Source organism: Fusarium phalaenopsidis (genome assembly GCF_050370095.1).
Source record: "Fusarium phalaenopsidis strain FUZ10S chromosome Unknown contig_32316, whole genome shotgun sequence".
Taxonomy (NCBI): domain Eukaryota; kingdom Fungi; phylum Ascomycota; class Sordariomycetes; order Hypocreales; family Nectriaceae; genus Fusarium; species Fusarium phalaenopsidis.
The window spans coordinates 77,626-101,191 of record NW_028145399.1 but is presented as its reverse complement, the minus strand read 5'-3'; the positions used below and the strand labels follow the sequence as shown (position 1 = coordinate 101,191).

Below are 23,566 nucleotides of genomic sequence, written 5' to 3'. Positions count from 1 at the left end.
GCGACCAGTGAGCACGCTCTATTCCCAGCCACCCCGGTATCACCCCACTGGGGCTGTGTCTAGAGACATCGAGATTGGCTGTCCTTGCGCCCTGAAACTTGGAGGATCGCGCCGTGCCGCATGGCGCCTGATAGGGCGGCCGGGGTATGAAGAGGTACTCTCTAGGTATACGGTACTTATTGAATGCAGAAGCGACTGAAACTTGGCAGGATCTTCAGAGTTCATTTTGGTAAGGCGACGATAAAAGAGGCAACGAGGCATTTGCCTCCTTAACAAATCTCCAGACTACATGCTACATGCAAGGATGGCCGAGTCTCGGATTCACGACGACTATGCCGACGAGCCCGCCTTGGTGCTTGAGGAGCCGCTGCAAGACATCGTCGTGGGCGAGGACAGCACATTCCGAACCGAAAATGCTTCCAGCGAGGACTGGGAAAGGCGCAACGTCATTGAACGCACGCGAGGAAGCATTCACGCTCGTGTCGAACTGCTTGAAGTCACGCATGGCACCCTGGACGAAGATGGAGATGAAGGGACGCTGATGGTGTTCCGATTCCGTTTCGATTCGCAGAAAAGCTCCCGACGAGTCCTTCGAGCGCGCGTCAACATCGAATTCTTGGGCAAGGATGGTGGAAATGCGCCAATTGTTGAAGCCATCGCGCCCGAGGAAAGATGGACAGTTTTACCGACCACGGATTCAGAGACCACCACACGGGGAGGAGAATTGAATATTGGGGCCTTGGGCGTGCTTTTCTTGGAGGCTGGAGCAACGGCCAAGCTTGAGAAAACAATCAGCAGGGATGTCAGCGATGCGACGACGGTATCGGGTAGCATCAATTTGGGGAGAGGACGCAACTCGGGCGAGTCGACCGTCGCCGTCTGGAATCTACAGGAGAACAAGAGACGCCAGACAGGTGTGCCCGATTCAGTGACGACTGCGGTTCTTTTGCGTCGTTACGATAGCGAACCCTTCACTGCCCGTGTCGAACTTGAAGCTGATGTCGACTGGGTGTCTGGCTTCGCTCGCAAGTTCACGGGAGTGCCACTGGACGACCCCGTGCTCTTCAACCCAACGCTGGGAGGGTCAAAGCCGAAGAGGGGTAGAAGTTATGGGGCCAAGGACCTTGGTAGCGTGGATTTGTACCAGTTATGCGCTGTTAGATTTGCTGTGGAGGCGCCTTTTGCTGTCAAATAAGCTGTACTCCGTACATTGAATAGACTTGGTGATAAACCGGACTCGCTTGCTCTGGCTGTGAATTGCAAAGACGCGAAACTTTACGAAATGGTTAGTCACTCCCTGGATCTGAGCTTGGACCTTTGTTGGTTTTTGCAAAGATGCAGCATCTGATTTGTGCATGAGTCTGTGCCACAGTCAGCCTTGCACAGATAGCGGGTCAACGATCTCCGTGGCCCCCAAAGTCCTAGGTACCTCAAGGGAACTAAAGACGGAGGTGAACGACCAAGTCACATCGGACTATTGGAAGAAAATGGTGGGCTTGGGCCGGGCCGGCCTCCCCCCGCTTGAGCTGGTGCTGATGGTGTGCCTGGGTGTTGTCATCTCACAGCCGACCGACGCGCATCTTGTAGCTTCATACACAAAATTGGCGTCTTTTTCTTGCCATACCTCGGCCAGCCTGGCCCCTCGAAGGATCATTGACCAAGTCGAGATCGCCGAGATCATGGCCGCAGCCACGGAGGAGACGATGTTGAAAACGGGGGAAGAGGAGGAGCAGCCTCAGGGAGCAGAGGTCCCAGTCAACGACGCTAATGAGCTGCACGATAATGCAGCCTCGGATGAACAAAGCCCCAAGGAGACTGGGAATGACGATGACGATGACGATGAGAAGGAGAAGGAAGACTACAAAGCCTACTCTCACCCTCTCGGTGATGACCACCGTCTTGGATTGGAAGTGGTTTCGGGAGACGAGAACACCGACTCTGTTTCCTATGAGTAAGTGCCACATAATGCGGTTTCAACGCTCACTGACGCTTAAAACCATCCAGTGTCGTCGCTATCCATGGAATGCACAGCTGGAGTCGGAATGCATGGGTGAGGAACCCCAGAGGTCCGCAGTTTGAGTCCTGGCTCGATACCAAGTTCAATAATCTGCCGGATCATTCCGGGAGAGTCATGCTGTACGGATATGATCCAGGGGACAGGTCTGGAAAAACATTCACTTCCCAAGGAGTTTATGAGGAGGCTGAGGCGCTCTTGGATGCTCTCATGGAGTTCCGAACACCGGAGATCAGGGTTTGTTTGATGCCTTTGGGCTATGTACTATCATGCTAATGAGGAGTCACGCAGGAGAAACGACGACCAATCTGGTTCCTGTCTCATGATCTTGGAGGATTGATAGTAAAAGCGGTAAGGTTCTCTGTAGTACCTGGTCTCCGCGGTTCCTGACATGAATCCAGGCTATGGTTCTCGCTACCCGTTATGAAAGTAAATATGCAGACATATTGCATTGCACGCGGTCTCTGGTAATGACCCCCCTGTGTCAGATTGTTAACCATGTTCCATTGACCCTCATGCCTCTAGGTATTCTTTGGCTATCCTCATAGGTACGAGACAAGGGGTTTTCTCGAGGAGGGAATCTCACGACTCCTGTCGCCGATGCAATATCGTCCCTACGTCGGCAACTTGTTGAGAACAACCAAGAGCCTCGCTCAAATCGTTATCGAGGTGAACGATGCCTTCCTTCAGACTCGGCTACTCACTCAGGCCAATTTGGTCAATGTAATATCCACGAATCCACCAGACCAGGTTCGTAAAGCATCAACTGACCCACACTCTATACATCCTAACCAATGCACCAGGTTAGAGTCTTTGAGCAATCAATGTCGACAATGGGCATTCCCTTTGAGCGTCGGTTCAGTCTTGAGCAGCCAAATCACTGGCTGACGTCGCAACCATCTGGCGTCACCCATGCATTCTGCGATGGGCCAAATCAGGAGTGGCTGAGTATGTGTGTCACGAAGATCTTGGAGTAGCTGCTAATGCGGAGGTAGGTCCAGAAATGCCTGACCATCTTTACCCGGCACTGCGTCAACTGCTCGACCAAGCATCACCCATCTACCCCCATATGAAGACCGAGGTGATAGAAAGCTTCTCAGAGCTGGATGATCTCATCGATCCCTTTGATAACCAAATCATCCACCTGAGATGTACTCACGCCAACACTTCAACGACGGCGTGGGTATCTGAGAGGGCCCGGCTTTACCTTCAGTATAAAAGAGATACATCACAACCGCTGCTCTTCTTCAAGTTTGACGCACATGATATTCGGTTCAACAACGCCCTAGCGATGCTACAAACCTTTAACTCTCGTCTCCTCTTCCACCGTCCACGGGAGGTTGAGGAGGCATGCAAGAATATCGCCGCGTCACTCGAACTAGGTGGTGTGACGGGCCGGATTCGCCTGTTTAGTGACTTTAAGTACTTGAGGGGGCAGTCAGGTATGTTAAGAAGACAGCATTATCCGGTGCATACTGACGTTTGTATAGATTTTGAACGAACCATCCATGTGTTGGGATGCTTTGATGAGTGTGACGAGTCGGCCCTATGGTTCCTCGACGAACTTCGAGAGTACCTTGGAAGAAACGAAAGCAACTTCAGGCTACTGATAATTACGACGCACGGGACAAAGAACGACGAAGCTGTGGCTCATGCGCTTTCTCGGTTTGCCGCAGATACCGTCACCTCTGTTGAATACGAACCTCCTAAGCCTCAGCCACCCGAGATTGGCCAAACAGCCTCCCTGCTTATCCAAGAACGACCACATTTCTTATGGAATGACGACTACGAAAGGATTAGAGACCTTCTTTCAAATTACGAACATGATAGGGATCTATACCATCTCGTCATTGACTGGCTTAAGTCAGCTCAGGAACCTTTTAAATCGGAAACCGGGCTTTTCGCTGGACCATTTGTTCCTGAAGCCGTTTTTGCCACTGCCTTGGCTGAAATGCCAGACGATCGTAGGTCATGGGCTCAGAAATTGCTCTCCTGGGTACTCGCCTCAGTGAGACCTCTTCGAGTGGCCGAGTTCCACTGGATTTCGGATCATTTGTGGTTTTGTGAGGAAGCGGAGAACAAAACTCGAGACCTAACGGATGAGGATGGCACGTGGCATCATGTCGACAGCATCCTCAAGTATTTCGGTGGACTACTTGTCGTGGTGCATGGAGAGATTCGATTCCGACACCCCGATACTCGAGAATGGCTACTCAACCAAGACAATATCGAAGACAAAACGGCATGGTATCGACAAGGCTCTGAGACGGGGCGGAATGAAGTTGTTCTGAAGACCTGTCTCAGTTATCTGTGCAAGGGAGAGGAGAATACCACAACGTGGGCTCAGCATCTTCCTTATGCCATCGAGTTCTGGCCCCATCACTACCGTCAGATGGCCTCCGAGGGAGACGTGGTCAAGGGTCTATTTGGGGAGCCATACTTATTCAAGCGCTGGATCGAGGCATACAATGCTTTGCCAACTCCATTTCTGAAACTCCATCCAGATTCCCACAAGCATCTTCCCGTGGCGGCTCATTTTGGCTTTGAGGACCTTGTCCGGTCTGAACTGGCAGAGCCTCAAGATGAAATCGAGACACGGGGCCAAGCTCTAGTCGAGGCGGCGAGAGCGGGCCAACTCGCTGTTGCTGAACCCATCATCGAATCGTTTGCATCTGGCCTGAGTTTTGACGACGAGTATCTGCACCAAGCCGCCAAGGCAGCGAGTTTCTGCGATGATCCCGAAGTGTTGAGAAAGGTGGTTCAAATTATTCCTAAGCCGCCACATGCCATCCCAGTGCGGATTGCGAAACACCAGGTTGACCAGCCCACCAACGAGCCTGAGGACACCGAGCCTGGGGCTCAGGATGCGAAGACTCATGGGAAGTCTGGCGACGACAAAGATACAGACCCTCAGAGTGGAGACAAGAACCCGGACTCGCCCCATGACCCTTTCCACTGGCTTGCACTGCCACTCCTACAAGCCTCAACTATCGGATTGGACGATGTCATCACCAAGCTGCTCTCGGTAGGAGCGGATCCTAACCCCCCAAAGGGCACACATCTGCATGAAAAAACTCCCCTTCACAGAGCAGCAGCCTATGGGAACACCAGCTCCATCAAGCTTCTCCTGGCCGCCGGTGCGACCTGGGCTACCCCCTGCACTACACCGTTGCTGACAGCAAATTCCCCTCTTGCGGCGACCACATTGCTTGATCACGGGGCTGCCTTAGACACCAGAATGCTCGATGAGAATTGGATGCCAGTGCAGATTCTATCTCAATGGGGGGATTTCTTGCTGCTTCAAACGATCTTGCAGTACAGGGACCACCGAGAGTACTACAAGGAGGAACCCGAAGGCAATCCTGTGGCCCTGGCATCCAAATTCCAAAGCCGGAAATGTCTCGAAATTCTCTTGCAACACGGATTCAACCCCAACATCCCAAATCCCGATGGTGAAACAGCACTGTGGTGGGCCATAAACAATGGACGCACTGACATGTGTCGCCTCTTGCTGGAGCATGGAGCTGACCCTGACTTGACACCCGAGGGAGCTGTGCCTCCTTTGATAGAGTCAGTGTTTGCCAACAGCCTGGATATGATGAAGTTGCTTGTAGATCATAAAGCCAACATTGAGAAGAAGGAAATGCCAGGCAAGGGCTGGCGGCGTACACCATGTCTGTCGTAACCACCCATTGTAGGATGATATGTACTGACCGCCTCTAGTGGCTGCCGCCATCGATTACGGGCACTCAGACCAAGTCGAGTATCTTCTCAAGCAAGGGGCAGATCCAAACGTCAAGGATTCGGATGAGCTCTGGGCCCTATTCACGGCAGCAGAGAATGGCCGTACCGACATGGTCCGAATGCTCGTTGAGGCAAAAGCTGACTTGAACTCAATATCTGGCTCGGGGAGGTGGACGCCTCTGCACGGAGCCAACAAATTCCCCGAGACAGCCCAACTCCTGGTGGAGCTCGGCGCTGACCTGACCATCTTGACACGCGGCCTATACACGCCGTTGGATATTGCCGTTTTCCACGGCCAGCGGGCAACCATTGATGTTATCCTGAGCAAAGCCAAGGTCAAGTTTGACCTTAGTCTCGAGGGTACTCGAAAGGCAATGGTAATTGCCGTGGATGAGAACTACGTTGACGCCATCGAAGCGATCCTGGAGGCTGGTGCGGACGTCAACACGCTCGATCCTTCGAATGAGAACAACAAGAACGAATCGATCCTTTGTATGGCCATGCGGTTACCCAGCGAGGACATGGTTCGCAAACTTCTCGAGTTCAGACCGGACTTGGAGGCCAGAAGCGAGAAGCAGAACACCGTGCTTCATTGCATGACGGACAGGTCGCCGGTGGCATCTTTCCGCCTGGTGGTGAATGCCGGTGGGAAACTGGACGTGGTGAACAACAGGGGAATCACTCCCCTGCAGATGGCTGCCCGCAACAGAAACGAGGAGGTCTTCAGGTACATGATGACCAAAGAGGCAGCACTTTCAATGCTCCATAACTCTCCCCCGGACCAGTCAGGCACGGTGATGCACGATGCATGCAGCGAGGGATCCCTGGAGATGGTTCGGCTGTTGATTGAGAACCAGTTCAACCTCAACTTTGTCACTGACGGATATTTCGGCACTCCCCTGATTTCTGCCACCATTGGCCCCAAGGATGATGTACGTGAACAAAAGAAGGACATAATCGAGCTGCTGCTGAAGAATGGAGCAGACCCATCCGTTCGTGCCGGCCTCTTCGGATACCCGCTCAACTCGGCCTGCATGTGCTGTCCGGCCGAAATCATCCAGCTTCTCCTTGACAAGAATGCCTCCATAGACATCCAGGACCCCTTTGGGCGGAAGCCGACACACATAGCTTGCTACAACTCCCTCGAAGTACTCACCCTTTTGAAGGCCCCCGACTCAGAGTTTGCTGTCAGGGATGAGCTTGGCCGAGTGCCTCTTCACTACGCCGTGGTGAATGGCCAACTGGACATTGTGGAAGAAGTGCTGGCACGATCAGAACGAGTTGGCATCAATATTGATGTCAAGGACAATGACGGATGGACACCGCTTCTCTGGGCAGCTCGCGCATCGACAACCCAGCGCCAATGGCATCCGACCGATCCAATGAAAACCGACATGGTGTCTTTGCTGTTAGAGAGAGGAGCGGATCCCACAATCGAGGGGCTAGGGTTCTCCACCCCATCTCCTGCGTCTCAAATTGCCTACTACTCTGGAGCTGATGAGTATGTAACCTCCTATTCCTCCAATCCCCTTGCTAACACTCTCCGTTCTTTAGTATCGGTGACCTGATCGTGGTTAAGACAGGTAAAGAGCCCCCGTCAGCAAAGAGGCGAGGCAAACGAGTGGCTGATGGGTTCTGCGTTTGCTGCTTGCTCGAGATCGTGGGTAGCTATGTCCTATGTGACACCTGTCCCGAATTTCAGCTGTGTTTCAAATGTTCCAGATCCAAGTCCAAGTTTCACCCTCGCCACTCATTTCACGATCAAGGGGAGGAATGGGATGACAATGGGAACGTGGAGCCTGAAAAGCCTGAAGAAGTTCCTAAAACGCCAATCAAAGTGGTCAATGGTGATATTCCAGCACCAGCACCAGAAGAAGGGAGCCAGAGCGATGAGTTTGATGATGAAATTGTGGGTTAGAACACTACAGATTATGGAGAGTCTTATAGTTAGAACAACAAGTATGCCGAGCGGCACCTCTAATGTACAAGGCGTTTGATCGGGGCAAAGTGTATGACAACAAGCCTCTGAGCTCAGTTATGGACGCTGAGGGCATTGTGAACTTGGTGGCGCTCTCAAGAGAAGCCATGAGTCACAATAGTAAGAATACAGTTGTTGATAATTAAACCCTGATGCGGAAAACATCATGAGCTCTAACTCCCCAACCCTGAACCATTGCTGGCCATGTGAAGTAGTTCCCAAGATGCCGGATCTCGAAAGACGTCAGAAATTCCATAACTAAACAGATCATCGAATGCCATTTGGAGCTGAAACTGTGATGCATCAAACCCAACCCACGGTTCAATAAGCTGTTCCGGAAGATATGGAGGATTGTTAGATACATGATCGCCGTGAAACCCTTGCTCGGATGGGAGAGACACTGGGGTCGGTATCACGACCTCCTCTGTCCCGACTGACTGGCTGATTGGCTGGTGGGTTGTAGTTAGAGGCCTCTCATCTGAAGTAGTTGGTTCGGCCGTTGTAGTGGAGTCACTTTTATCAGGGGCCTCAACTCGTTGTCGATTCATGCTGCCCGGATTACTGGAACTCATCAGTCTGTGTGCAAGCTTTGCGACGCCTTGGGCTGTAGTCCAGCTCTGGCCAAGCGTATCAAGAGCTTCGCAGCAAAGACTGAGATCTCTGGACGAAGCATCAATGTCCCGTACCCTGTCCCGTAGAGCACGGTATATCACTGTTGTGGCCATTGCCATGGCGTATGGTACTAACGGCAGTGGCGGGAGCGTTTCGTGCTGGCCATGACCAAGCATCTCAAGGATACGGTCCGCCGACGCGAGCCGCCTGGTGTAATGTACGTTGTCTGGGCCGCTGTGTCGACACGACAGCATGGCAGCCAGATGGTACCAGATCTCGAGGAATGCTACTTCCATGTTAACAAGATGTCGAGGTCCATGCAGTGGCACATGTGAACTAGCCTCTATGAGATCTGTGAAAACGATCGAATGCGATGCCTGACGTGAGTTCTAATAGAGAAGGAAAACCCTCACAGTCATCAACCGTTGCTGTGGAGCTCGCCTTGTAGACCTTGGTTGCCTTGACTGTGAGGTCTCCCAATACCAAGGAGATGTGAAGAACCTGAGACCGATAGCTTTCTCTCCTTGGAGCAATACGGTCGATGGAAATGTCGGTGTCGTCGATGATGAAAGGCCCTGCTCCCATGGTAGGTTTGTTTAGCCGGTCAAAGTTCCGGAGCGACCACCATAGATAGTCAAGGTCCTCATCCGAGTTTTCCGGCATCTTCAAGTGTAATGACATTGACCACGCCTCCCTGATAGCCTGCGTTAGATACATCGAGGAGCGGTCAACGCCGCCTCGGCCGTCATTATGGAGATGCATCAACGCTAGGATCTGGATCTTGACAACCCTGTTTGGCTCAAGGTTTGCCTTGATGGCTGCATCGAGGCCGTCGAGTAGCTTTGATGCGAAGATTTGGTGGCTCAGAAGTGGTCCGCCGTCGGTCAACCGCAGAAATGGAGCGGCCTGTTTCGCTTTGCAGGTGACAAGACATATTGCCCTTAGCAAGTACCGAGAAGCTTGGCCGTTGCTGAAATCGCGGAGCACACTAGAACCATCCATGATGGGAATAAGATCGTCTAGAAGAGAGTTGTAGACGGGCAGGAGTGCCTCAATGGTCGTCCTCGGTAGTTCAAGAAGAGCACACACATCCTCGAGGTAACGTCGATGGTGCTCTGTTAGAGGTGGTATTTTTATCGTCTGTCTGTACGTCCTCCACCACATTTGTCGACGCCGAGTCTGTTGAACAACATCCTCGGCGGTTGAGACTCGGCTCCGGCTCGTCTCTGGTTGTCTACATGCTCGGTCTGGCTCGGGCAGGGAGAAGAGGTGCTTCAATACTGCTTCGGGGTTGTATTCTTGCAGCTGTGAGGGATGCGGGCTTGACTCTCTGGTGTTGACATCTGGTTGTGATTCTGGGGCAAGAGGCTCGGCTGCTTCCGGATTGTCCGTCCTGCTATCGGTCTCGTCATGATAGCATCGCTTCTTTCGTGAGCGACAGTGGTGACAAGGTATTGGCGATATACTGTCAGTCGTCCTCAGCTTTGTAACAGGCAGCTAAAAACTTATCTTGGGACGTTCGTTTCCTCGTAGGTGCGGTTGAAGATTGCCAAACAAGCTCCATGGCTGTTGTGATTAATCGACAAGCTCTTGAGTTACAGTATCCTGTCGACTGGAGCTCGATTCCACCTGTATTGGAGGCGGCATTGATGACAGTGGAGAGATGGCGGCTCGGGATGGAAGCGTAAAGGGGCTAGCTTCCCCGCCCCCGACCGGGCATGGTCGGCCCGCAAAAGTAGCTCCCGGGTGCGGGGCCGCTCCGAAAACGGTAGATGCCGCTCCGAGAGCCGAGTACTGGGAAATCATGACACTTGACAGTCAATTTGGGTGAGCAGAGGGTTGGCCTCGCTTCAAACAGGGTCCTTATGCATGGCAACCTCGACTACAGTAGCAAATACTTCGATGCTTTACGCGAAAATTGCTCATCTCATCCTGCAATGATGGGCTGTTGGACCAAGACCGAAGCCCTTCCCCCTGTGAGCGAGGATTTGGAGCCCGATCCCGTTTTGGAAATCCGGCCCATCAACTTGGGGGCTAAACCCAAGTTGGGTCGGCAACTCAACCGCTCAAGGAGTGCAGCCGATGAGACGTATGCATGACTGGATCGACTTGGATCTGCGTGCTAACAACCTCTCATGTGTTGACGGATGGCAGAGGCGCTCCGGAGGGATTGGCCGGCCTCAATTACCCCACTGATAGCAACGCGGGGTACAAACAGGCTTCTCTCTGAAGTGGCATATAAAGATCCATGACATCTTCAGCAGGGGTTTATGTTCATCAGCTCATTGTGCAGTCATTGATTAACACTACTTGTACATCCCAGTCCTCATCATGTCTCCTTCATCCACTATCACACGCTATGTCATTGTGGGCATGGGCGTCCGCTCGTCCATGTACTACGAGAGCATCATCCGAGACTTCAAGGATGTTGCAAAGCTCGTGGGAATCTGCGACACAAATCAGACTCGCATGAACGCTGCAAACGACCATATCGCAGAACTTGGAGGCGAGCGCGTGCCTACCTACAAGGACAGCGACTTCGATAAGATGGTCCAAGAACAAAAGGCTGATGTTGTCATTGTCACCACCATCGACCTCTTCCACCACCACTATTGCATCCGAGCCATGGAGTTGGGCTGTGATGCGATCACGGAAAAGCCCATGACTATCGATGAAGAGAAGCTTCAGGCCATGATCGATGCCGAAAAGAGGACTGGAAAACAGGTTCGCGTTCTGTTCAACTATCGATACGCACCTCATCACACCAAGGTTCGCGAATTGATTGACTCTGGGGTCATTGGTGAGATCTCGACTGTCCATATGGACTGGATCCTCGATTGCCCCCACGGAGCCGACTTTATGCGTCGCTGGCACCGACACAAGGAGACCAGTGGTGGCATTCAGATGCACAAGTCAATCCACCACTTCGACCTGGTCCACTTCTGGCTCAACACTGAGCCTGAGCTTGTGTATTGCCTGGGCTCCCTACGTTTCTACGGCAAGGAGAATGCCGAAAAGCGCGGTGAGAAGAACCTCGGAGAACGATACCTCAACAACCAAGATGCGAAGAAGGATCCCTTTGCTTTCCAGCTCGGTGATAACGAGCGGATGAAGAAGCTATACCTGGATGCAGAGCATGAAGATGGCTACATCCGAGACAGGAACTGCTTCGGCGAGGACATCACCATCGAAGACAACCTCTCCATGATCATCAAGTACAAGAACCGTGCTGTTCTCACATACAACACCTACGCGTATGCACCATGGGAGGGATATCGATGCGTCTTTAACGGGACCAAGGGTCGCCTTGAGATCAATGTTGTCGAGAGTGGCTACTCGCCGACAGGCATTCCAGTGACGAAGGATCCTAGTGGTGAGGATAAGCAGTATATCCAGGGAGGCGTCGAGCAGACCAAGATTGTCGTCTATCCCATGTTTGACGAGCCGTATGTGGTGGATGTTGTCAAGCAGGAAGGCACTCATGGTGGCGGTGATCCCATCTTGCTACGGGATGTGCTCCTTGGTGAGAAAAAGGGGGATGTCGATCGCGCCGCCTTTATTCGTGATGGAGGCAACGCTGTCCTTGTGGGAGTTGGAGCTAATCACTCCATGAAGTCAGGCATGCCCGTCAAGGTACAGGAGCTAGTCCGCTGGTAGTTGTAGATGTTATAGTAATTTGGACTTTCGCTTTAACTTCATCAGAGTTCTTTAAAAAATAAAATGTGGTATTGCAGTGACCCAACTGCATAGTCGCGAATAAGGCTGCTTTTGCGTGACGACGAATCAAGTTATGTGAGCAGTGGTGGGAGTGATGAGAAGAGTGATTCCGAAGAAGACACACCCGTTGGAGAGGACAATAATTCGGTGTAAGATGGATGGGAATTCGTCCTCCCATCCGGACGCTGGCTGGAGCTATCCGAAGCTTTGTTCCAGCTCTCGATGATGCTCTGGGCACATCGAGACCTTGCTGGAGACATTGTCACCTTCTTCTGTCATTCATTATCCGAAACCTGAAGCCAAGTTAGCCTTGTCAATCATATTATGCCAATAGCCTGCACCCCTCCTACACTTTGTGTGATCTTACTGCTTTTTTCTGGACGACTGGACCCTTCCAAACCTTTCATTGATCCCTCTCAGTCGTCCCCATCTTGGCCCCTGCCCCCATATTTGATCAGGATGATCTAATAAAACACCAAGTTGCCATAGGCTAGGGAGTATACGGGTGGATCAAGCGAGGCTGCCCCTCATCTCGTATAATCCCCCTGCATAAGTGCTAGTTGAGAGGTTTTGGGCTTCTCTCAACAAGGTCTCGCTCGATAGGCAGACCTGCAACGTCGAGGCCTGTACCTTTCGCAGCTCCATATCCTCTGCATGGGAGTATAATACGCAACCCATGCACCTCCTCATATACCATCCTTGGCATTGTCTTTTTCCGTATATTTTTCAAAAGCTTAGGGGTTTGATTTAGTGACGCGCTCTGTTACTAGTGAGTTCCATGACAGTTTAGGTCTTTGCATTATAAGCAATACGACTTTCTGATCTCTAGAATGTCCTTCTCTTTCGACTGTCAAATATGTGGTGTCGACATGGCTACTGCCCGAATTCGCACGTCAGATGAGCCGCCGAGCGCAGCCTGGAACTATCAAGGGGCCAATTATGTAGGCTTCTTCGATGAACCTTGGGGCGAGAATTTTCAAGACCAAGAATGCCAAGAATGCACGACCGCAGATAGAACTCCAGCCGATTTTCAGATACCTGAGTTTGAACTCCTCCCTCTTTGGCCAGAATGCGATGAAGACGACCCCGACTGGCTTCCGGATAGCCAACCCCATAGTCACGACGAGCCCCTGGAGTACGATTCAGGTTTAGAAGCCGAGGACTCTGACAATGGGCCGTCAACAAGCTCTTACGATGAGTCTTGCTGCGACGACAACGATGGCGATGGTCAGTGTGGCAGCTATGAAGGTACGCCGAAGCAATACAGTCTCTCGGACCTGTTTGATCCGCCGAGGCCTGAGAGGCTGCCTCACGGGGCCTGGCATAGAGGGTTTGTCCATTACACAGGCAACCGCAAACTTCCAGAAAAGCGAGTGCTTCTTTCTCGCGGCTCCATATCCAAGATCCCGCCAGAGCATATTGCCTCGCCGACATGTCGGAGCTTACGAGGTATCAACGGACATGTGCTAAGCCTAGCGCAAATGAAGAATTGCCGCAACGTCCGCTTCTTGATACCAAAGCCGTCAAATTGGAGGACAGATGTTAGCGAGCAGCTCCTCGAACAAAGCAGTCTATTCTATCTGTCAGGGGAGTCAAATGGCTCAAATTTTGGCGTGGACGGACATTTCCAGCCCTGGCGGTGCTTCTATCCGCCACGCCACGGGCTGCATGAATTGAGGACCAATTGGGAGTTCATCGGCGAGGGCTGCGATGTAAGTGTCCCTCAACGATGTATCGCCAAGAAATTCTTTCTTACAGAAGCAGGAGTCTGACGCATTGCGGCCATTGGCAGTCCACTCTTACTGCCTCGACATATACGCAAAATCATCATACCATCGACTGGGCCGTGTTGATTTGGATGGGCTTTGGTATTGGCATGAGATAGAGAGTCGCCCAGATGCTTACGGAATGGGGGATCGAGTCCCACTCCGGCGGCCGGAAGTGGAACGAGCCCGTAAACGTTGGGACTATCCGTGGCACCATCTCACCGGGGATGAATGGCTTGCCGCAAATCCTGTTGAGATCCCAGGCATCTGCCGGGTTCTGAAGACTTGCATGAACCGTGCAAACAAACGTCAAGCTCAGCTGCAGAACGCGAGGCTCCTCGTTCTCCCTACTGAGGTCATTCATCATAAACTTTCGTTCCTTGACTTACCTGACATCGACACGATGGCAAAGACGTGTCGGAGGCTCTACAACCATGCGCAGCCAATCTTCAAAGCATGCGTGTTTCGGGACATGTACTGGTTGTGGGAGATTTGTGATGGCAGCGAATACTCCACGTCGCCTGACCGGCCAGCGACGTGGGATCCGCTATGCCCACCCGGCTTGCTGCCCCCTACGCTTCCGTTCGGCCTTGAGAGCAAAGAGGCCGAAGACAGGCTCTGGACAGAAATCATCGCTGAGGATCCAGAGATGGAAGGGGGCTGGGAATGCCGCCAAAGCGCTCAACTGCCTGCGCCGGGACGAGATTTTCGGACCATATCGTGTCAGACAGGAATCGTCGCTTCACGAGTGGCACACCTTTCGAGCCTGTGTAGAAGCGTGGATACGACTTGAACAGGGCAGAGCTGGGCCTGGCATAGACGGGGCTGACTGGAGGCGTATATGGTGGCTTTTCAACCCTGCAACAACTTCCTTACCCGGTGTGCGCAACCGCGCGCGGATATGGTCTCACTGTGAGCAGATTATTGATTGTGTTACCTTGGCGCACAAATTAGGTGAGATCGACGACTAACATCATGATTTGTATGTCAAGTTGTCGGACCCGTCGCAACCGGGACTGACGACGAATATCTACGACAATGCTGATTGGCATTAAACTACTGTAACCACCAAATTGCATAGAATATGGAAAGGGAAGATGTAAACGAATTGAAGATTGTACATAACTGGGTACTTAGCTATGAAATGCGTAAAGAAGGAGTAGTTATGGTTTCATAAACAGCATCTACGCGCCGCCTCCGAACTGAGGCCCCTAGTAGTGATACCTAAAGTTCAAATTCTCCTTGTCCGTCTTGTCTTCAAATCCATGCGCGAGCGTACTGTCCACGGTAATCTCACCATCTTCTGTTCTCTTGTCCCGGATCCTGTTACTATACGCATAGTAGGCCCGTAGCAATAGCAATGTTGCTCCTAGGGCGCCATAACAAGCGACGTGGACTGAGAAGGCGATAAAGTATCGAGGGGCATCGTTGGAGCGGAATACTTGAGGTCCGATACAGTTTCCTACAGCCCAACATAGGAAGTTCGTAGCAATAACAAAGGACCTTTTCGTCTGGCCTGCGACATTCCGAGTGATTAGAGAGAGACATAGGGCGGAACAGGCCCAGAATGATATCGTGACGTAGTAGGCCAGGAGCAAACCAATCTCGTTGGCCTTGCTTGTGCGTTCAACAGTCATGAGGACTACAGTGCCGGCAATTGAGCTACGGGTCCCGTCAGTATGTCATACTATCATAGGTGGAAGGGACAAAACTCACGGAATCACCGATGCAGCCATGGCGTAAATGGGCTGTCCGGTCTTTCGATCCACCCAAACGGCGCCGAACATGATGATTATCATGACAGCACCCAAAACCATGGACAGAAGTTGGGTCTGGAGGACATCGAAGCCAAAGCTCTTGACTAGAAGTGCCGAAAACGCATTGAGGCCAGAGTTGGGGAGGGTGGTGCAGATCTGAATCACTCCAAACGCGTACGCTATTTGATGTCAGTCATGGTCATTCAAGATGTTTGATAAACTTACTTTGCGGGTCTCGTAGAGCCTCGTAAATCTGTTCTACTCGAAATTTTCTGTTTTGGAGTCCGCTTTGGTTGCTGCGAACGCGCTCGACCATGAGCTTCTTATCACCCTCAGAGAAACACTTGGACTTCATTGGGGAGTCGGGCATCCACCAGAGAACAAAGACTCCCCAGAGTATGGTGATACATCCGTAGGTTATAAACAGTGCTTGCCAAGAGTGAATAGGGGATTTATCTGGAATGTTCGAGAAACAGTAGGCCAAAAGACCCCCGACGATCTGCTGCAAGCCGTTCATGGCATACCTTTGGAGGTTAGCCTGCGTTTTAAATCGGAAAGCCGACCGACCACTCACCAAAGAACAACTGTCGTGCTTTGCTCAGAGCGGCGGTACCACATGCCTGAAAGGAACACGAAACATGGCTGGCAACAAGCTTCAAGGGCTCCCAAGAAGAATCGTACGGCAAGCAAGCCCCCAAAGTTTCGACAGGCCGCATGGAGCGCAAGCACAGCACCCCAGCAAATGATGTTGGCTGCGAGGTATTTGGCCACCGAGATTCGCTGTATTATCCAGTTCGTTGGGTACTCGACTACCAAAACCGCAATGTAGACAATGGTTGTCAGCCAACTGTACTGCATATTTCTGTTAGCAACCTCCTGAGGGGAAACTGGAGCCATGCTGATGTGCCATACCTGCTGCCCGACGAGCCGAGTATCATCCACGATTCCCATGATCGAGGCAAACGAGATTGTTCCTTTGTCAAGTGCCTGAAGAAAGTATGTCACCATCATGACGAGCAGAACTCGCTTGTCAATCATCCTTTTCAGTCGTTTGTTGGTCTCGCTGTCGATCTCGATGGCAGCCGCAGAAGCGTATTTTGCGACTTCTGGGTCGACTCTGTTATTATCGGCAGCATGCTTGATGTCGGTGGCATCCTCCAGATGTGTGGAACTGAGCGCCTGAGGGTTATTCTTCGTTGACGACATTGTGAAGCTGTAGGAGACAAGGAGAATGAGTCAATGATGGCTTGACTGGTCAGGTCGGAGCTGCAATGCCCTCGTTTATATGCTCTGGGTCTTTCCCCGCATTCCCTATACCCCAGACCGCTAATGACATGGAGAATCCGGGGGTGCGGAGCTTGACGATCCGGGGTTGTCCACCGCTGGCAGCCTTGATCCATATTATCCAAGGTGATGCCCCTGTATGTATGGGATTGGGAATGACTCGCCGAGAGTCTCGCCGGTAAGCATGTCGGCAAGTTTTGCTGAAGTTCTCCGCAAAGCAGAGCCGACCCAAAATTGGCTTAGTCTGCCCCCGGGGGTGTCGGGTGGTCTGTCGTCGGACCGTGTTGAGTGGCCCCTACGTTGTGATCGACAGGTGTATGTGCCGATGGCCTTGTGTACAGTATCTAGGTACGGTGTTGCAATAGCGCTGGGTGGCATCAACGAGTTGATTAAATCGTCGACTGCTGTCGAGTTCTACGTTGAGCAAGTATCCATTGGTGATAGATTTTGCTCGCTACTATCCAAATCACAGAGAGGACAGACATCCCTCAACGGGTTAACGTCATTCGTTTACGTGATGTTTAAACTCTCACATTACGTAGCCTCAAAGGACAGAGTCGTATCCTCTCAAGTATCAGCAAGTTGTTGGCGCCTCCGCCCCAAAAAGAGTAACTACCCGACAAGCCGTGCACGGCTAGACTTGGGGTTGGGACCAGGCCTGCACCATGATGATCCACTATCTTCCGACGCTGGGCGCCACTGGCACAAGTCTGATCTTTGCGATGAGCCTTGCTCTCATGGGGCGATCTCGGTTGGGGGCTCATATCTTTTACTACCACTGTTCTTATTATTTCTCTTGTCTAAGACCCGAGGGTTGCTCCTATATATCGCGCCGCTCATAGCGCCTGCTACCACTTATACATGACATTGCAAACCCATGTTCTGGCCGTCTTACAGTCTCTGATACATGGACAATAGCCTGATCCGAGGCCGAAAGCGACACTTGTCGTTCAAACCGCCGGTAAACCTATAGTTAGAGAGGCTGCAGATGTTGAAGGAGGCTTAACCAAAACGAAATTAAGGAGGCCTGGGCAGGCTCGTTGTAGGACGCGTCCGCCATCGTCGATTCAACCAACACACAGACTAAGGCGGCATGCCGAAAGACTTCCTCAGAAAAGGCGGTCGCTCTAAGGACTAAAGCCTTCGAGCCTTGCTTAATGTTGCGGGTAAGCCTAGGCACCACTATCAGCGAGGCTAGAAGCGAAGAACCGAAAAGGGTGAAGCGTCCCCGACAACACGGACTGATTATAACATGGTGATTATTTGGGCGGATAAGACCGAAAGCCCTGGAGGTATTCTTGGGCAACATCTAGTTATCTACGATCACTGGCATCAACCATGCTCATCAATCCGGCTAGCTCGCGGTAATTAACCCTCGAAAGACCTAGAAATAGCCCGCTGCTTCAAGCAGGAGCTTATACAACAACCGAGTAGCCCTCAGATGAATTGGCACACATTCGCTTGATCTAGCGAGCCAGTTAAGCCAAGAGATTGGAGATATCCCCGTGCTCTATTCGACATTTTCCATCTTTGTTTGACGTGTCTCCGCTCTTAAAACAGTCCAAACACCCGAACCACGTCTTGTGCTTAGGAATGTTACGGGCAAGAGCACGCAGGTCCCTCGTTAGGCTGTCTGTACGGTCCCCGGAACACCCGCAGTTGTATCGTGACGTGCAGCTCCTCACGGCGAGAAGGGGAAGATTATTTGCAGCTTTGAGCAAGTCTCTGAGTTTATGATCTCTTAGGTCAAGCTCGTAAGGAACAATTCCCGCTCCCCTGAGAGTGAGGGTATATTCTGAAATGGCATGGCTCGCACGATAACATCCCGAGGTGAGGCTTGTCCATTGCCACGTCGTCCACGGTGCTGTGACGGCGCGGTGATAGGCCTCGCAGAATTGAAGTCGCTTCTGGTCCAGGTACCCTGAGTCGAAGTTAGCCAAGTCCTTGAACTTGCTCGAGAATCCGGGTTCTTACTCCCAACGTCATTGGGCAGAAGAGGATGGTCAATCAACTGGATCGCCTGGGTCTGGGGCCCTGCAATCGGTCCTTCATGATAAAGAACCAATGTCCACGCAACTTCGCAGAACTCATGCGGCAAATCTGCCACATAAGCGAAGATGAGAAGACGCGAAATGTTTTCAATTGACGCTTCTTCCGCATCAGGCTGTGAAGACGTCCAATTTCTAAGCCATAGGGCGCCACAGTACTTGAGAGTCTGAGTACATTGGTACTTGTCGCACACGCCAGCCAGGGCGAGAAGTAAGTTGCTTCGGGGCTGTTCGGGGATTCCATTGAACTTGAAATGTAGTATCCTGCATAGAAGAAGCATGGCTGTGAAGTCATCATCAGGAAGCAATAGCCGATATGGTTCCTGGCCTGGTGATGCCTTTGAGTTGGACAGTTGAACTCCCTCGAGAAACCTCCCGTCGAGCATGGCTTGAAATACTGGGGATGCATTTGAGAGAATTTTGGAGGATACTAATATCTCTCTGTCCTCGAGCTGGGCAGTCATCTCCTTCTCCTCATCTTCAGACTTGGATTGATCTTCCTTTTCGGAGGCGGTTTTTGAGGGAGCATCGGTTTGAGGGTCGTACGGTGAGACTAGAACAAGGTCCCCAGCGGGATCAACAGTGCTTCTCTTCAACATCGATTCGGTGTTCGGTATTGCGTCAAAGGACTTAATATCAAGCTCATTCAGGTTGGGTGAGGTAGGATGGAGGAGCAAGAATCGCGGGTCTCCATCAAATTGAGTTTCAGCCACAGCGCTTAGTCACCCACTTGGCGCGTCCTGCAAGGGACATGGAGGCTGGCGTCCTGTGATTGACGTTCTAAGCGCCTGAGGTTCAGGGATAAGCTAAATCACAGATGGTCACTGAGAGAAGGCCATGACAACCACCAATCGAACATTTGAACTATATCATTGGATTGCAAGGTTTTGGTGTGGTGCACAAGACGTCTCTGACAACAAAAAAAAAAAACGTTGGTAGCGCTCTGCCAAGACTCGGCGCCAAGCCTGATCATGAGGTGAAGAAGTCGGGGGATCATCTGCATTGACTAAATGAGATTTTCCCCTATTCGTTTTGCTTCTCTGTCTCTTTCTTGCATGTATCAAATGTCAAATTCTTATCTAACAATGTTGGTCCCAGTAGATAATAACTAATGTTACCAAGTACCAACATGCCAGTGGTCGACTTACCAAGGCAGGATTACGAAATGATCACGGGCTTCTACCACCCTAAATTCACTCATAAATGCACCTCAATTTACAGTATCATTATGTATTGATATCTTATACTGGTATCTCTGATATCAATCATGAGAACTTGTGCCAGAATCGCCTGCCCTGTATGATCACTCCCGGGTCGTCGATCACCTACCTACCCTACACGTCAACCGAGAACCGGTAGCCTGACAGGGTTCTTCATTGAGACAGTAGTAAACTGAGCCTAAATCTGGAACCGTTTCAAATAGCCAGTTGAGGCCATCCCGTACGAGTCCGAGTCTGCCGGATAGTATTCAGCCTTGACTTTTCAATCGCAGAACCTTGACAAAAGTTCCGGAGCTTCTCGCATGTGCTTCAAAGGCCCTGGCCTCCGTTCGGGGTCTTCCTGACCAGGGCATTGATCGGCACACACCCCTGTCTCCGAACCGGAGCGTACCTCTTAAGCATAAGACGGCGTGCCCAATAGGGAAGCTCTTCAAACATCTCCCCACGCCTCGACCGTTAGATTAGATTACAGCATTTGCACTCTCAATGGCCACACGAGTTTTCTACTCCACGCTCCTTTAATAGCACTGGTAACAGCCGAGGCATCCACGATAGGTTACATCGACACGATGAGCTAGGCTGCCAAGACGTCCCTTGCAAAAAGCCCTCGTCCGTGATTGGCAGGTGTCTTCTCGTTTATCTAGGGTTTCGTTCAATGAGCGCGGACTCCACTTCCTTCCACGGAAGGTGGATTTGCATAGTCACGCTCTGGACCTGGACCAAGGACTTAGCAGGGCTTTCTATGGACTAACAAGGGCGGCGACAAGACGCTTCTTGAAGCTACTCTGGCGTGATGTCGACGCCTTTCCTGGCTATGACTATTTCCAACTTGGCAGGAGGGATAGTTTTTGATACGAGAGACCACGGCTGAACACAACAAAGAGGGCGAGGATCGACACTATTCGTCTAGCACGGCATCAAATTGTCCGTTCTCGCGATAAGTACTGAAAGATATTAAAGAATATAAATACTGAGAGAATTACGGCTCGTTTGAACAATATCATCTCAGCTTCGTCCATCTTCAGTCTGACTACTACTCCGCTTTCATCATGGTTTCCAAGTCTATTCTCGCTGTTCTTCTCGGCACCGCTGGTGTCCTGGCCCTGCCTCCTCGTTGCGCCGTCTCTGATCCTACACAGGAACAGCTGGACAATGTGGCAACTCTCAAGGCCATTGAGGAAACCGCCAGAATCGCCGCCAGGGCCTCTATCACTGTCGACACCTATTTCCATGTTGTCTCGTCTTCTTCATCTAAGTACATCACCCAAAAGCAGATACAAGACCAGCTGGTATACATGAACGATTCTTATGGCCCCCACGGCGTGACGTTCAGGCTGGCGGGCACCACTTTCACCACAAACACCAACTGGGCTGCTGGCAACGGCGAGGTTGCGATGAAGAGGCAGCTCCGGAAAGGAGATTACAGCACTCTCAACCTCTACTTTGTTGACACTCCCAAGCTGGATGGCCGCGAGGCTCTCGGCTACTGCCACTTCCCCGAGCCTGGGGTGACAACTGGATCCACGACCTTCATCAAGGACGGTTGCGTCATTGATGCGCAAACCGTCCCCGGCGGAACTGCCGAACCATACAACCTGGGTGGAACTGCCGTCCACGAGATTGGACACTGGTTCAACCTCTTCCATACTTTCCAGGACGGCTGCACTGGCAATGGAGACTTTGTCAGCGATACCCCTGCCCAGGGTAAGTCGACATCGGGTTGCCCTGCCCGCTCGGATACGTGCCCAAACCAGCCCGGCGATGACCCCATCCACAACTACATGGATTATTCCACTGAGTAAGGCCTTTCTATACATCTTCTTGTTTAGCCATGACTAATTTGACATAGTATCTGCTATGAGGAGTTTACTCCCGGCCAAGAGACTCGCATTCACACCGCTTGGGAGACTTATCGCCAGTAGAGAGAGAGGTTTTGTGGATCTACCCTGACCGACTTGTGTACATAGTCCTTAGTTGCCGAATTGATGATGAAATGAAGAGTGTAATTGATAAGCTCATGAAACTCAAGCGCTAATGGTTTTGCTATCCCTCCAGCTAGCTACAGGTCAAGGGAAAATCGCGTGTGTGTTGTCTCCATTCCAACCCAATCTTAAAGGTCCACCATTTCGCTGATCCCATTCCATATCCATCTCAAAGGACTGACAATTTTGGTGACCAGCCGCTTCACCTCCCAGAAAACTACGTACAAAGCCCATTCGATACGGTAGATGATGACCATAGCCTCACTCATAACCCACGAGGCGGTTTTCCTGACTTGCTGTATAACCGGATGCGAACACTTCCAAGGTCTCGTCACTGAAGAAGTGCTCGGGTCCTCTAGGTCATCATCCACAGGCCAGTCTAGCCTCGTACGATAGACGTTGTACACGAGGGGGCCACCGCACATCTCACGGGCATCAAATGGACATTCAAACCGGCACTGCGTTTCATTGACCCGTGATGATGGCGGCGGGTATGAGCGAGAGCAATGGCAGTCACCACCCTGTCTTAGTGCAACAGGATATCCTTTTGCGGCGCATGCGTATGTGCAGGAATCTCCCCGAGCTTCGCGGTTGAAAGACCTATGGTCCACGGTCTTATAACTCGCTGGTGTGTCATCGAAGCAGCCATAGAACGGTAGCTTTGGCAACTCGTGATCCTCTTTGTCATCGGCGACGAGAGACTGCAACCCCGTATTCATAACGCTAAGATGAGCATCTCGTCCGCCGCAGGCCTGTGGCAGATATCCAGGACATGGGATGTCGCATTGCCCGTCCTTCACTCTGGAGCTCCTCTTGGGATATGTATCCGAGCAGAAGCAACTTTGTTCGTACATCAATGCAATGGGCTTTCCCATGCGTCTGCAGTACCGGGGACAGCTAGTAGCCGTGTTGGTTGATTCCCTGCCCTTGGGTCGTCGGGTAAACTCTCTGGGGCGCGAGTTGTAGCAGCCATGGTAAGTCATCCGGACTAAGGTCAGCTCTATAAAGGGACTCTGCTCAGAAGGACCGTCGACAGACCCAACCTGATGCTTGGCCTTTTGCGAGAGCCCGGTGAGGTACGCAGTGTACATAAATGAATGGCCACCACACACATGATCAGTGCTGCCACGGCATGGGATCCCACAAGAGTCATCGTTGACCAACGCCGTCTTAGGTGGGTAGGTAGTGGCGCAGTGACACTCAGAGCCATGGATCATGGCAATCCTTTTGCTCTTCATCCAACAAAGGTTGGTACAGGACTTGAGAAAATCACTTGTGCTGCGCGCGCGCAACGTCGTACGAACTGCGCCTTTGGGAAGCTGCTTGAAACATCCCTGCGAGACGAGCTGGTCGGAAGTTTCAAGTCGATTAGGCTGCTGCGCAGTTACTGCGACGGTGCTCTGAGACCGTGGGGGGAGGAAGAGGCTCATGCTCGACGTCCAAC

The 23,566-nt window shown here is 51.7% G+C and overlaps 6 protein-coding genes across 6 annotated transcripts; 4 read left to right on the top strand and 2 right to left on the bottom strand.

Moving 5' to 3' along the window:
- Positions 1 to 304: 304 nt before the first annotated feature.
- On the top strand, positions 305 to 1,195 carry LRP88_11596 (uncharacterized protein; the record flags this gene model as incomplete). Its single annotated transcript, XM_083248022.1, has 1 exon — positions 305 to 1,195. The coding sequence occupies one exon, from the start codon at positions 305 to 307 to the stop codon at positions 1,193 to 1,195; it is 891 nt and encodes a 296-aa protein (XP_083095452.1).
- Positions 1,196 to 1,634: 439 nt separating this feature from the next.
- LRP88_11595 (ankyrin repeat domain-containing protein) lies at positions 1,635 to 7,676 on the top strand (the record flags this gene model as incomplete). The annotated part of the gene is made up of 9 exons (XM_083248021.1): positions 1,635 to 1,951; positions 2,005 to 2,251; positions 2,540 to 2,764; positions 2,818 to 2,962; positions 3,010 to 3,456; positions 3,505 to 5,679; positions 5,738 to 7,259; positions 7,313 to 7,341; positions 7,525 to 7,676. The coding sequence occupies 9 exons, from the start codon at positions 1,635 to 1,637 to the stop codon at positions 7,674 to 7,676; spliced, it is 5,259 nt and encodes a 1,752-aa protein (XP_083095451.1).
- Positions 7,677 to 7,909: 233 nt separating this feature from the next.
- LRP88_11594 (fungal specific transcription factor domain-containing protein) lies at positions 7,910 to 9,912 on the bottom strand (the record flags this gene model as incomplete). Its single annotated transcript, XM_083248020.1, has 3 exons — positions 7,910 to 8,634; positions 8,762 to 9,845; positions 9,904 to 9,912. The coding sequence occupies 3 exons, from the start codon at positions 9,910 to 9,912 to the stop codon at positions 7,910 to 7,912; spliced, it is 1,818 nt and encodes a 605-aa protein (XP_083095450.1).
- Positions 9,913 to 10,679: 767 nt separating this feature from the next.
- LRP88_11593 (Gfo/Idh/MocA family protein) lies at positions 10,680 to 12,005 on the top strand (the record flags this gene model as incomplete). The annotated part of the gene is made up of 1 exon (XM_083248019.1): positions 10,680 to 12,005. One exon carries the CDS (start codon positions 10,680 to 10,682, stop codon positions 12,003 to 12,005), a length of 1,326 nt encoding a protein of 441 aa, XP_083095449.1.
- A 3,037-nt stretch (positions 12,006 to 15,042) lies between these two features.
- LRP88_11592 (uncharacterized protein) lies at positions 15,043 to 16,794 on the bottom strand (the record flags this gene model as incomplete). Its single annotated transcript, XM_083248018.1, has 6 exons — positions 15,043 to 15,493; positions 15,548 to 15,692; positions 15,754 to 15,767; positions 15,819 to 16,112; positions 16,163 to 16,440; positions 16,501 to 16,794. The coding sequence occupies 6 exons, from the start codon at positions 16,792 to 16,794 to the stop codon at positions 15,043 to 15,045; spliced, it is 1,476 nt and encodes a 491-aa protein (XP_083095448.1).
- A 4,395-nt stretch (positions 16,795 to 21,189) lies between these two features.
- On the top strand, positions 21,190 to 22,062 carry LRP88_11591 (zinc metalloprotease; the record flags this gene model as incomplete). Its single annotated transcript, XM_083248017.1, has 2 exons — positions 21,190 to 21,938; positions 21,990 to 22,062. 2 exons carry the CDS (start codon positions 21,190 to 21,192, stop codon positions 22,060 to 22,062), a joined length of 822 nt encoding a protein of 273 aa, XP_083095447.1.
- Between the last annotated feature and the right edge of the window lie 1,504 nt (positions 22,063 to 23,566).